Here is a 14,117-nt window from a genome sequence, read left to right on the forward strand (position 1 = left end):
GAGTAAACCCAACCTTTTCAACTGGCACAGAAGCAACTTTATCTTTCATGTTTGGGGCTGAAAGGTATTCATGGGTCACACTAGGCTAGAGAAAGACCTTGGAGACCATTGGCCTCCTTCACCACTATGGATGGGCTGGGGTGGAGGGACAGATCTAGTGCTGAGGGGTGACGTTCCCTTAAATTTATCTTGTACTGTGAATGCTCTATTCCAATTCTGCACAGGCTCTTTGGGCAATAATAGTGAAAACACTCCAGGTTAGAGCTCCAAACCAAAGAGAATCTAGTAACTTTCTAAAATCACAGTCAACCCTCAATTATGTATGTGTATGGTAGAAAGTAGTGTCTTTGATGATAAAATGATAATTTATGTTTGACTTCACAACATGCTCTATATTTGGGGTTTTTCTTTTGTTTTTGGCAACATCAACAGACTTATTTTCCTAATTAGTCTGACCTCGATTAATGTTACAATTAACATTCTCTGAGCGTACATACACATACGCACACTGCTCACCAATTGATGGGGGAGAATGCCCAGAAACATATTGTGGGATAGGGAAAGGTGGTCTGAGAGTATGTTTTAGCTGCTGGCAATTCACAGACTACATCATCTGAATCAATAGGGAGTTGGCTGCATTTACACCAGGCACTTCCCAGAGCTAAATAATCACATTAGCTAATTCCCATCCATAAAATACATGTAGCTTCAGTAATTACTTATTAAACTAAGTCTATCCAGCACACAGAATATGTTTTTTCAACCAGGATTACCTAGTTTTACTCTTTATGCCAATCCAATTAACAAGGTAATTGTCAGACCTGTCTAGTACCGGCTGCTACACAAACCTGCCCAAATTCTCTCTCAGGCTTGGAGATATTTGGGAACGTAGTGGCCAGAGTTAGCTCTCAGCCCTGCCACTTTGGGGGAATTCAGCGCAGCTTCCCTTGATTTCCTGAATACACCTTCTAGAAATGTCCCCTCTCCCTTGAAGGCACACGGGGCCTGGCCTTCCACATAGGCCCCCAAGTACAGGTGGCCTGGCCCCCCATGGCGTCTGACCCTGGAGGTCGCTCACCTATCTTCTCCTCCGCTTGGCTGCTCTCCGCAGTCTCCGATGGAGGCTGGGCTGTTGCCTTGGCAGCAGCATCCTCTGCAGCAGGGGTGGTGGCGGCAGCAGCAGCAGTGACAGCAGCAGGCACGTCGGCTTGTTTAGGCTCCTCCTTGGCTGGCGCGTCTTCGGCCTTGGAGGACGGCGAGTTGTCAGTGGAAGCTTTAGTGGCACTTTCTGTCTCAGCAGAGCCGGCCTTCTCCTCCGAGGGGGCAGGAGCCTGGGGCGCTGCCTGCTCTGTGGCAGCCTCGGGGGCGCCCTCCCCCTTCTTCTCCTCGGAAGGAGTTTCGCCGGCTTTGCCGGTCTCTTCGGGCTTGGGGCCGGCGGCTGGGGCCGCGTCAGCGGGAGTGGAACCTTCCCCCTCCTTCTTCTCCGCACCATCGGCGACGGGGGCTTCATCCTTCTCATTCGCCTCCGCCTCAGCGGCTGGGGCATCACCCTTCTTCTCTCCTTTGAGCTTTTTCCTCGTTATGTGTCCACGGAAGCTAGCCTGAATTTTGGTCGCGGCCTTATGAGCTTTATCTTCTGGTTTGATGCCATCTTGTTCAATCTTTTGGTCCTCATCATTTTTTTCAACCTTTATGGAGAAAAGGGTGGGGGGAGAAAAGGAGAGATGGAGCAATGTTCTTTTCCTTCAAATCACAGCATTCAATAAATGCCTATTGAATGACTTATTCTGTGCCAGGCACCATACTTGGAGTTAAGAAATCAGCAATACCCTGGAAATTCAAACCAAGCCCCCTCTCTTTCTGGTGAAGAATTTAGGAGAGAACACATTCGTTTCTGGGAAAATGAATGTCCTTCTGGCCTTCCAGAATCACTGGCATTATTTTATATGTCTTTCTTTCCCCAACTCAATGTCTCTCCTTTGCCAAACTTAAATCAGCCTTTTTGTGGATGTACTTTGACAACTCAAGTCCACCCAGCCTAGGCTTTCATCAGTGACCTCTGAAAGATATTGGTTTTTCAGGGTTTCTGAGAGGGTCTCTGTGAAAAACTTATGATTTAAAAAAATATTGTGGAAAAGCCTATTTGTTTCCCCAAGATTTCAGGTCTCATCAGGAAACCAGTAGGCTCGGGGCAAAGAATATGGCTCAGGTTTAAACAGCAAATTCCATCAGGGTCTTCTGCAAAATGCAGATGAGTTCCAGGGCTTTGAGGGGTTTGTTCAGGATGTGACAACTCAGAATGCTGGTCACAAAACGACGTCTACTTTCCTCTGTGTGTGGTCCAACATCAGTAATGAACATACCAGACCTTCAAAATTTGAATTCAGAAAATTAGCCATTATTCCTGAATTTTAAAAAAAGAGTGGAAAACACTGCTTCCACTTTTGAAAGAGTGGCATATATTCACTAAATCACAATTTCTTATTCCCAAAGCAATTTAAACTTAAAATTAGTTTTATATTATCAGCAACAGAGCCATCCTAGTACTGAAGGCAAGAGACTAGAATACAAAATTTTTACCATTTGATCATGTTACAACGTAACATAGGCTGCAAATAACTTTTTTCCACATGGAAATTAAATCACAGGATAGGAATAGAAGGTATAGTCATAAAAAGAAATGTCTAGGAAAGTACTCAGAATTCTATATAGCTCCGTTGCCCACTATGGTGCCCCAGTGTGGTTACTTATAGTCCCCATATAGCCATTATATTAGTTTCAGGTATACAACACAGCAATTCAACATTTGTATATATTGCAACAATAAGTCTGGTTAACTTCTGAGAACACTGTCTTAGCAATGGGGGAATACAGCAGTGAACAATGCAGCAAAAGACCAATAATTAAAGAATGCTTATCATGTACCAAGTCCTCTGCTTGGCCCCAGTCTCGACCTTGGCCTGACCTTGGCTTTTGCTCCAATTTAGGATGCAAATCACAGCAGGCCAACACAAGGCATGCTTTCCACCTGTCATACAAGCTCTGCCCGAGGGACCCAGATCCTGTTCATCATGATGTAGACCTGTCTGACATTCTTCGGACGAGCATATGGGCCTGTATTGCTTAGGTCCATCAATATGCTAGTGAGTATACAAAGGTATTTTTGAAAATAAGCTGCATGTGAGAGTAAAAGCAGGATTAATAAATTTCCAGTAAAACTCAAGGCAAGTTTCTCTTCTTCCTCAGTTAACGGTGTATGTATCCATACAAAAAATGAAGGAGTGCACGAAAGCGCTTTGGAAGGGCCCATTCTGCTTCCTCTTCCCAGTGCCATGCTGCCACACTGCTCAGCGCTCGGATGCACTACCACCTTCCCGCTCTCCTACTGCTCTTGATGACTCCTACTGGAATGCACATAACACGATCTGGGGCACGGGAGCAGCTGTCCCTGCCAGGAGCTCTCTGCTCAGAGATGGACGCATAGCCCTGTTAAATTAATAGTTGTGAATGGAGCATGCAGCCAAGATGTTGTTAATTTATTTTACTCTATCTTGCATCTTCTGAATGAGGCACCATCTTATATGATAGGACATCTGCACTTGGGCCTTGATGCGCAGTGGGTCTTTAATACAAATACTTCTCCTTGTGAAGGTAAACAAACCAATTCTTTCAGAGTAGGCAAGTGGACAGAAAAAACCCTCTGGTGACTCAAGAAAACTACATCACCCTTTTCTCTTTAAGAACACAGAGAAAAGGAGATGAAACTTAAAACGCTAGCAAACATAAAAAGAAGGAAGCCAAGAGTCTGAATGACATAAAGAAGATACTTTACAAGGATAAAGGAAGAGCCCCTCTAAGTTCTTTACACCTCCGTCTCCAATCTCTCGCTCGCTCTCTCTCAATTTCTCAGATCATCTGCCACTGTAACTTTCCACATGATCAGGACTTAAGCTTCTGTGCACAGCCTCTGTGTTGAAATGACTATTTAGAAAGTCTCAGACTAGACTTGGGTGCCAAGATTGTGGGATCAGGCTCACTTGAACAATCCAAGAGTATGAAGGACACAAGACAGAAAGGTGTGGGCAGGAAGGGAGAGAATGTGAAAAACCATAGTTAGGAGAGAAGTGAGACAATCCTGCAAGAGCTGGATACCCAAGTAGGTGGTCAAAGTACCCCACAGGCATGCAGCTTCTCCAGGAGGAATTGCTGGGCCACTTAATATAATTAGAGATTTAGGGGAATTGGATTTTAGAAATTGGTTGGAAATAGACAACTAATACAAATTGTACAGATAGTCAGAGGGAAAAAGACAGAGACAAAGAGGGAAGCGGAAGAGAAGGGAAGAGAGGGGAAGGAATGGGAGAAGGGGAGTGGGAAGGAAGGAAGGGAAGGGAGGGAGGAAACCAGCCTAAGATGAGGTGATTGAACAGAGGCATCCAGAAATAAGAATATTTTAAGTTAAAACTGCGTCTTGGGCTTCCCTGGTGGCGCAGTTGTTGAGAGTCCGCCTGCCGATGCAGGGGAGACGGGTTCGTGCCCCGGTCCGGGAGGATCCCACATGCCGCGGAGTGGCTGGGCCCGTGAGCCATGGCCGCTGAGCCTGCGCGTCCGGAGCCTGTGCTCCGCAACGGGAGAGGCCACGGCAGTGAGAGGCCCGCGTACCGCAAAAAAACAAACAAACAAACAAACAAACAAAAAAAACCTGCGTCTTAGGCCAGACAATTCTGGATGTGTTTGTGTGTGTCTTTCTTTTGTACCTGTAATTAATTCCATAAATACGGCTTAAACTACAGGTTATTTTCTGGTAAAATTCCTTTCACCGTGCTAGAGGTAATTGCACTGGGAGTGTATTTTGCTGAGAGAGGTGACGATAATAAAGAGAACATTTCCCAAGACTGGCTGTGGGGGGAACCCCAAGATGTCAGGCTACATAGACCTTTTCCCACCTGGAAATAGAAGAGCTTGCCTAAAACAAAGAGCATGTGAGCCCAGAGAAACTGGAGATTACTCACTACATTCAGGACAATCCTCTCAGCTTCTAAAAGGGAAAAATTGTGCCCTCAGGAAGATCAGCTCGGTGCTTTGTGACCACCTAGAGGGGTGGGATAGGGAGGGTGGGAGGGAGATGCAAGAGGGAGGGGATATGGGAACAGATGTATATGTATAACTGATTCATTTTGTTATAAAGCAGAAGCTAACAAAAAAAAAAAGAAAAAAAAAAGAAAAACTGTGCCCTGAAAGTTGTCACTTGTTTCACTTGATAGCATGAGTGAATCAGTCAGCAGCCCCGTTTGTATTTGAACTCAGATCTTCTCCCCTCCCACCCAACCCCAAGTCCAATTTTATTGCATCCATGACCTAGAGCAACTTAGTCTTTCTTGTAGCCGATTGTGCATAAAGCATCATGTCAACATCCTGGTCCATCTATTCATTTAGCAATACTGAGTGCCTATGCTGGCACCACAGACACACTAGTGAGCAGATAGAGACTGTATCTATCCACACAGGACTCTTTTTTAAATACACTTTAAAAAAATAAGCTCATAGTATTTAACAATCAATAATTTCCCAGGAATTCAAGGAGACATCTGACATTACACCTGTCTATAAAGTAAGGCCAATAGTCTAAATATGTCAGTTAGAGATGGAGGAAGTCCAGAAAAAAGGGGATCCTGGTACTTAATGGCTAAAAAGAGTTAGTTCATAGTCTCATAAAAATAGATTTATTTTTTAAACTCAACTTTGCCACAAATAAGCTTTGTGTTGAGCTCTGATAAAATTCTTTCATTTTTACATGGAATTGTTGCTACCCATGAATTAACTAATGTGGACATGCCAATGCAGTTCCTTACGTGTAGGAAGAGGATCATTATTAGTTGCCATACTTTTTTTTCAGGAATCATCATTGCTATAGTTTAGAATTTTTACTGATTACTTTGTTCAGGAACTCTGTAATTTATGAAGTCTTAAAGGAAACCAAGTATGGGAAATGTTAACTGTTCAACCAAGGTTAAAACCTCGGATGAATATTGGTTTGAAGAAGATGAAGGGTACCATTCTACTAAGTTGCTGGGATCTGGTCAAATTTTAAAGTCCATTAGGTGAAATGGCAATACTTTTCATCAACATTTAAGAATCACAGATAAGAAAGCCAAATATAAGAAGTACTATTTCATACCCAACATTGTGGCTATGGTTAATAGTTTCCTTCTCCTCTTGGGGGAGGAGAGAGTAAACAAATTAGGATTCAGTCTAAGATGTCCAAAATTTGCATTTATTATGTTCCAAAGGAGCTTTAGGCAAAAAAGTCTATAAATGCCTAACTTTCAGGACTTAAAATAACGTCATCCATTCATCTGGGACACTTCAATTCATTTAACTATTTCTAATTATCATAGGAATACTTCAACCTTCCAAGCACAGAAAAATGTGGCCCTGTATCTACGTCTGCTAGCTCTAAACACTACAATGATAATAATTCAAATTTCCTCTGAAACAGGATTGAATTTTAAATGCTTTAAAAAATCATTGGTGTGCACCAGTTCTTCTTTCTAAGAACATCTTTAGTAAACCAAAATATTTTCAATTTGATTGAGCAAAAGATATTTCCGAGAAGCAAAATTGAAAGGCCAGAGATATCAGAACCAGAATAAAATGTGGATGGATATGTATGAATCTAACAATATCTACTTATGGCTCACTTTATTTTTTATTAATAATTTAGTGAGGTGAAATTCACATAAGAAAATTTCACTCTATTTTTCAGCTTAGTTGGCTTTGAGCACAGCTGATAGCATATACTTTAGAAGAAATGTCCAAGTATTAAAGAAGCTCCCAGTGGAGTTTCTGTATCTGCTTTGAATCTAGTCAAAGATCAGAAATCCAGAGAACTGCCCCTTATGGAGGAGACAAAGGAGGATGGGCAAACCTTCTCCAGTTCTGAAGAGGAAGTGTCTTCAGGTTTTTGGGCAGTTCTAGGGAAGAAGGTGTCATTTAAAAGATGAATAGGCACAGCTGTGATAGAGGGGTCCCTTAACACTCAATGTGTGTGAGGGGATGGGGGGCAGGATGCAAGTAGGTATAATGAAACCGTTGTGCATTTGCCAACAATGGCCACCATTTTTTTGAACTCTGATTTTCAGTCCAGTGAAGAGTCTTCTTTTAGTTCCTGGGCAGGTGGGAGCACTGACATATGACAACTGAGCAATCCTCCAGAGGAACGTGAGACATCAAGAGTGACTTTGCAAATCCTGGCACAGTGATAGTGAGGGGATTGTCTTTTCCCCTTCAGATGAAGTGTGCAGCATAATGCTGCAGCTCCACAGTCCTAATAAATGGGCAAGAAATGCTCATTGATTGGCTGACTATTATAGAAAACCAAATATCCCACATTGGAAACTGGAATAGTAATATGAACTTTTCAGAAAATAGCTGGTGATCAAGATATGGGTCTTCAGCTCACTTTCATATATTATTTATTTAACATGTACAGCCCAGCTACTTCCTAAAGAATATGAAGTGGCATATTCAACCCAGTATAAAGTACTACTGGTGGAGAACTCAGTTTCCATTCAAAAGACTTGTCTTTTATTTTATTTTGTATATGTAGAACTCTAGCTCTCCCACAAAGATGGAGATGAGGCAAAGAGCATATTATCATTGGCACCTTCTAACAGACAAAAGTCAGCAAATGAAACACTTTGTCTATTTCATTCACAGCTGCCAGTGATGGACTTCAAGAGCATCTGTCTAAGACAGGTATATGTTTCCCCAACACCTAACTGAGTAACTGACTTCATGCAGTGAGGTTGAACAAAGAAGCCAATTATGGAAATAAAGGTGCAGCAGTCAGACAAGGAGAGAAGGCACAAAATAACATTGATAATAATAATTTAAAAAGCACTTGGAAATATATCTAAGATATAACAACCGACATATTCATTTTCTCCATGGGTTGTCTGGAATCATAGCAATCAAATTGTTTTTCAAATATATATCTCTGCTTCTTCATAAGTTAAAGAGGTGAAAATATTCATAGACGATTGTTGGAGACTCTCTCCTTCCCTCTCTCTGTTTAGAGTTGATCTGTATAATGAGCCCCATGTCCTAAGGTTGTAGGCTGGAAATGACTAGTCCCTTAGATATTCAAGGAAGGAAGCCCCTCTTCCTCAGATGGGGGCTGGGAAGGTGCACATACTTATGAGATGAGGCACATACTTATGCTGGTCTACCTCTCAGGACTCATGCTAGACAGAATAATTTGACCAAACTCTTTCAGAAAAGCTTTAGGTATGGCAAACAGAGATATAAGTCACCTAACTGAACAAAGGGTCAAAGTCAGTGATGCCCAAGCAAATACCTGCTGAGAGTCAACTCTGAAAGGAAGGGGCTCGACGGTTGAGCAGCAAAAGCAGACCCCCTGATGAGAGTTGCTGATTGTAGTTCACTACCTCTGCTAGTGTTCACTATGGTTACTAGTGCTCACTACCTCAATAAGTCATTCACTACCTCTTAAATGTCACACTGGAAGGAGGGAGAGGTGGACAAGGTGAGGGGATACTAAACCTTGCTCTGGGAGAGGTCTCGGTGCCTACAGTGGCCACTGAGCTGGGAACAAGATAGAGGGACTCCCTATCAGGCTGCTGAAGAGGCTGGACTCACACACCAGACTATGAGAGGGACGGTGAGGCTTTTGCTAACAACTGGGGAAAGACAAGAGAATAGCAGGCAGCCAGTACACCTGGGAAAAGATAGAAAAGCCGCCTAACCAGCAGACAGCCCATTGTACTGCCATCACAGGTGAATTCCACCTAGTTGATCATTCCCGAGAAAAAACCACACCCCAAGCTGCTGGAGAAGGTGCTCAGAGCCAACCAGCAGGAAGAGAAGGCCCAGGTAACTCTGCCAAAAACTGCCTTCCTTTCAGGTATGATGCCACAAAATGTCTCTGGTTGGATGTTCAGGAATATAAAACATGATGAGATAAATATTTAATTAAATTGCTATTTCTTCCTGCTATACTGAATAGTGATTATTGATTTATTTTTTCTGAATTAAACTTTTTTCATTATGAAATGTAATTTATTACATTCTAAGTCAGAAGTACCTGATAAATTTTGTTCAGTGAACAAGTGAGTAAGAGAGACATTCCTCATCCACTCTACTATATGCCTTTCTCCAAATATTGTCACTGTTGGTCTGTTTATCTTGTTTTTCCTTCTTTGTGCTTATATTCTCCTGACATATATTTGTATTTCATTTTTAATTGACTCTTCCCTTGGACTATAAACTCTCTGGAAGCAGGACCTTGTCAGTTTTGTACAATCCTCAAAGCCTTGGTGGCTAAACAGTGCTTGCACATGGTTGATGCTCCAAAAATATTTATTTGTAGTTGTTGTTAAGTAACTACGTGCCATGCTATGTTAGTGATCAGAGAGCATGTAATTGGGCAGTACACAGCCAACTGGCTGGGTATCAGTGCTTCTCTCTGGGAAACTAATGCTCTGGGCCTTCGTCAAACTGTTCTCCAGCAGCCATATCCCTCTCTTCTCTTACTTTTATAATGAGTATACCACACATAAGTTAGTATTTCAGTTCAGTTCTCATCATAACCATGTGAGGAGCACATCACTGTGCCTGTTTTATAATCGAGGTAAATTAGGAAACAGAAAGGAGCTCAGTGTGATCCAGCTTCTAAAGACCAGGCCTGCCCTCAAGCCCACTCCTTGTTTAGTGCTTTTTAAAATAGACTGTAGGAAGCAAATATTCCCTGGTGGGTAAGAACATGGGCTGTAAAGTTAGATATGTATAGGTTCAAATCACAGCTCTGCCACTTTATTACCAGCTCTTGACCTTGGACAAGATAACTTCAGTTTCCATATCTGTAAGATGGGGGAATAACAGGGCTATCTCACTGGGTTGTTGTGAGGATTATATGAGTTAATGTATATAAAGTACTTAGCACAGTCCCTGACGTATTTTACGTGCTCAAAAAGGGACAGCTAATTTTCTCATCATAATCATTGTCATCATCACTCTCATCTCAGAGTAATTTCTACATTACCATTAGACTGAGTCCACGAGAACTTATTCATCTCCATGACTGCTGTAGAGGAGTCCAGGGAGGGGAGAGTCCAGTTCCTTAACTCTACAGTACTATCTATCCTCAGAGGGATAAGCAAAAACCATCTAAAGTATGCCACATACTCAATCTAGTTCTTTGCTATCCTTGGGAAGGGCACAGATCTGTTTACATTGTCAAGGGTAAATCCCACTCTTCTACCACCTAACAGACACCAATCCTCTCTAATCTTAGCCATGTCTAAACCTCTACATGGTCCAGCAACTTGGTGATGGAAATTCACTTAGACTAGAAGTCTGTTCATTCTCCAAATATATACCTTTTACCTGACACCCCTCATCCCACAAAAAAAAATCTCATATAGCTACTATTTCATATTTCTATCTCACCATGTGTGTATATCCCTTCCACATTCAAGAAAACAACTGCCCTGCAGGTTCTGAGAGCTCCCCTATTTACTCATCATTGGTAAAAGCTGTGGATGCAGATGCCAGACACTTTGTGGGGAATTAGCTTAGGAGCATGTGGCCCTGAGGAAAGAGGGACATCGAGATTTGGGATTTCCAGCTCTACCCAGTGTACCCCCATTGGCTAGTTAGTGAAGCCCCTCCGGGTGTCAGTGGACGTAATATGCAGGGGGGTTAGATAACATGTCATCAGAGCGCACGTCATCATGAAGCCTAGCTGATGGGAGATGGAGAACTTGAGATGCCATTTGCTTTAAAAAAAAAATGACAGTAACTTGAATTTTTATATTCCAGGTTATGAAGTACTTTCCACCTCATAAAATTGTTCCTCGAGGAATTACAATGAAGTAGGCTGAGCAAGTGTGCTATCCCCTTTGTAAAATGAAGAAACCAAATCCCGGATTGATGGAAGGCCCCACAAATGCTAGAACAGGTCTTAAACTTAGGCCTCCAATCTCCCTACATTTTAAAGAACCTAACAGAGAATTCAGTCTAAGAATTCAACACTAAACACTCAGAAACAGAAAAATGAAAAAGAAAAATCAAGTGTCACTGAATAAGTAGCAATCCTAATATCAGTACTGAGACTAGATGAAGTACTTTTTAATGAACAGAATTGGTCTATATTTCTGATCTTATAACAGAGGTGGCTCCAGAATCCCTATATAGGAGGAATTAGGGGCAGTAACATGTTTGAAAGGGGGAACTAGGTGATTTTTCTTGAAATTGCACTGGCACAGCAAGCATATTTCTTTGTACAATATGCTTATATCTATGAGGTGGGATGATTTTGCAGACATTGCTATCTGTCAACAATAGTTGGCAGATGCCTTAATGGTCTGTATCAATCACCAGGTAAGTGATTGCACATTTAGAACAGTGCCTGAGAAATCTAAAGAAAAAAAGAGCAGTTATGTTTTCTTTCTGATTCTAGAAGATATGTTGTTTTATTCTTCCATGCGTGGAAAAAACAATTGAATGTTTTTGGTGGGAAGAGGTGAGGATGTCAGGTAAATGGCATACAGTTTCAAGAAAAATAGACTTATTTCCATTTTAACTGGATTTCGATCCCCAAGCTGTTGGATAGTTGAAGGGCAAATACACAAAACCCTAGAAAAATCTGTAAATCATACCTGAGTCTAAATTTGCTAATGTTGTTATTCTTGTCATTCTTCTTTTCTTGCCTCTCCCTCTGTTTTTGGCATCAAATTCTCTCCAAGTCATCAGGCACTGACATTCATTGCTTACATGGCTTGGCATAACTTTTGACTCAAACTATTTGAGTTCAAATTCTGGTTCAGCCATGGCTCAAATGTGTGACCTGGCATAAATTACTTAATTTCTTTAGAATTCGGCTTCTTCATCCCTCATACTGGGATACTAATACTTACTGTGCAGAATTTCTTGAGGATGAAAGAAAATAGTATTTGTAAAATGCCTGGTATTTAAGAACTCAACAAATAATTGCCTAGAAGAAGACAATACAAGTGAAGTGAAAATTGCTGCTTTCTGGACACTAGGGATTGGGTGCATTATTTGATAAATATTTTATGGTTTTCTATCTCTGATAGCTTATGGAGGAATTTTTCAGGACTATGCATATTTCATAAAAATAATAAATGCTCTCCTAAAAAAAACCTCTTTAAATGTACTATAAAGTACCCGCAGATCCTTGCAGAAAGTAATTCTAATAATAAATTGAAAAATTATATAGTACCATGTGCCAACTACTCTTCTAAGCACTTTATTATATGCTTTATATATATACACACACACTAATAGATTTATTAAATTTAATTCTAACGAAGCTATGCAATGGGTACTATTATTTTACAGGTGAAGGGGCTTAGGCACAGGGACATTAAATAACTAAATCACACAGCTAGTAAGTAGCAGAGCCAGGATTTGAACTCAGGTTGCACATGAGGTAAGATGACCCTAGGAAGACAGGGCTGGTCTACTCTCTGCAGGCATTTTCTCCAGGCTCCCAGGCAGGGTGAAAAGTGGAGTGCAGGCTGGGAGAATCCAGAGCATGACTTTGTCACTGCCAGTGCCTGCCAAGGCTGAGCTAGTTACAAGTGTCTAAAAGAAGAGGCTTCAGAGCTGTCACCCCAATTTCATCTTCCCCTGTCAAAATCTCTTTACAGTAGAAAAGTACAAATACATTTTCAAAGCAGGGACTGTGGTATCATGACCTCATCACCCAGGCGATGCTGTGACTCATTTTCCTTGTGAAGATCTTGACAGGGAAGATTCACACTTGAGATGTTGAGAACAGCCTAGAGACCAGGTTTGCTATTAATTCTGAAAGCAGGAACAAGAAAATATAAGAGAGCAGAGAAAGCAATACTGGGGGAAGTGTGGGGGGAGGGTCTCAGGTCAGGAATCATGACTATTTAATTAAATGAGAAAAGCAGATGAATAAACTGGAGTCACTCTTATGCTTATCAGAGGGAAGGGGCTGAGCAGGTGGTAAATATTTATTCCCGAGGCTGAGGATTTAAATCCAGCCAGAGTTCCTGAATTAAATATTGCCTTTTTCTTAAACCAAGTATCCCTGTTACTTGACTCACAATTGTACTGAGGCAGATAGCGAAATCTATCTAGAACTGTTCCATGGACGTCACACTTGTTGCTCTGACTATATTCTCAAAAAATATCATACTATTTATGCCACACAGCTCCTTGCAGGAGTTTAGTGACAATGTTCATCATGGCGCAAAGAACCAGCTTTGTGGTTCTGCAGGGGGAAAACATTGCACCTTTTGAAGCCATCAAAGAGAGAAAATTCCCTCTTATCTGTTTTTGAAACTAGGTAAGCAAATTCTCCAACTTCTGGATTAATCCAGATGAATTTACCTTCCAAGGATTTATGATAACCTGATCTTTGAGCCAGAACAATTAGGCTGGGTAATTGGGTAAAATTAAGGAGGTATTAAGTCTGATTCTTAGGTCTTAAAGTCAATGAAAATTCCTTTCCTTTCTTCTTGATGCAGAGACAACTATGAGATGTGCCATAACCCTCTGATATGACCCAAAGAGCCACACAGAACACCAAGTTCGTGCCCCGCACTGTGAAACTCCAAAAAACGGGGCGCTTTACAGACATGTAGTAACATGGGAAAGCCCTGTCCTGAACTCCAGAGTTCCAGGAAGGTAGGATGATGCAACCACTCTTCCCACAATTCTGATTTACTCATCGGAAATCAATGATACTCCTGTGTCAGCTCAGGACTGGACCCAAGACTAGGATTAAAGATTCCCAGGGCTATTCAGTAGCTATCTCTCCCTTTGGTTGGGGCAACTTGATGGCTCTAGGTTAGAATAATCCCCTAGCTTCTCCCAAAGCTGAAGTCATAGCAAAAGTCATATCAAACCCTGGTACCTGCCTGGTACCTCTGCAGCCTCTAGTAAGTGGGTGCACATCAGCCTGGTTGTGCACCCCAGAAACATACAACAGATGGTTTAAATCACTGTGGAGAATCAAGGCAATAACGGTATAGCTGGTGGCAGTAGCAGAGTGGGTGTACAGGAAAGACATAGACAAAGATTCTCCTTTTACCAAATGT

The 14,117-nt window shown here is 41.7% G+C and overlaps 1 protein-coding gene across 1 annotated transcript in view; it reads right to left on the reverse strand.

Moving 5' to 3' along the window:
• The window catches only part of GAP43 (growth associated protein 43), a gene marked incomplete at both ends in the record, with an annotated part of 92,901 nt that overhangs the window by 39,992 nt on the left and 38,792 nt on the right, over positions 1–14,117 (reverse strand). The window contains one exon of the mRNA XM_079704959.1: positions 1,079–1,688. Within this exon, the coding sequence (XP_079561085.1) occupies positions 1,079–1,688 (610 nt within the window). The remainder of the gene's footprint in view (positions 1–1,078; positions 1,689–14,117) is intronic.

This window comes from Hyperoodon ampullatus, assembly GCF_949752795.1.
Source record: "Hyperoodon ampullatus genome assembly, chromosome: 5".
NCBI classification, from domain to species: Eukaryota; Metazoa; Chordata; class Mammalia; order Artiodactyla; family Ziphiidae; genus Hyperoodon; species Hyperoodon ampullatus.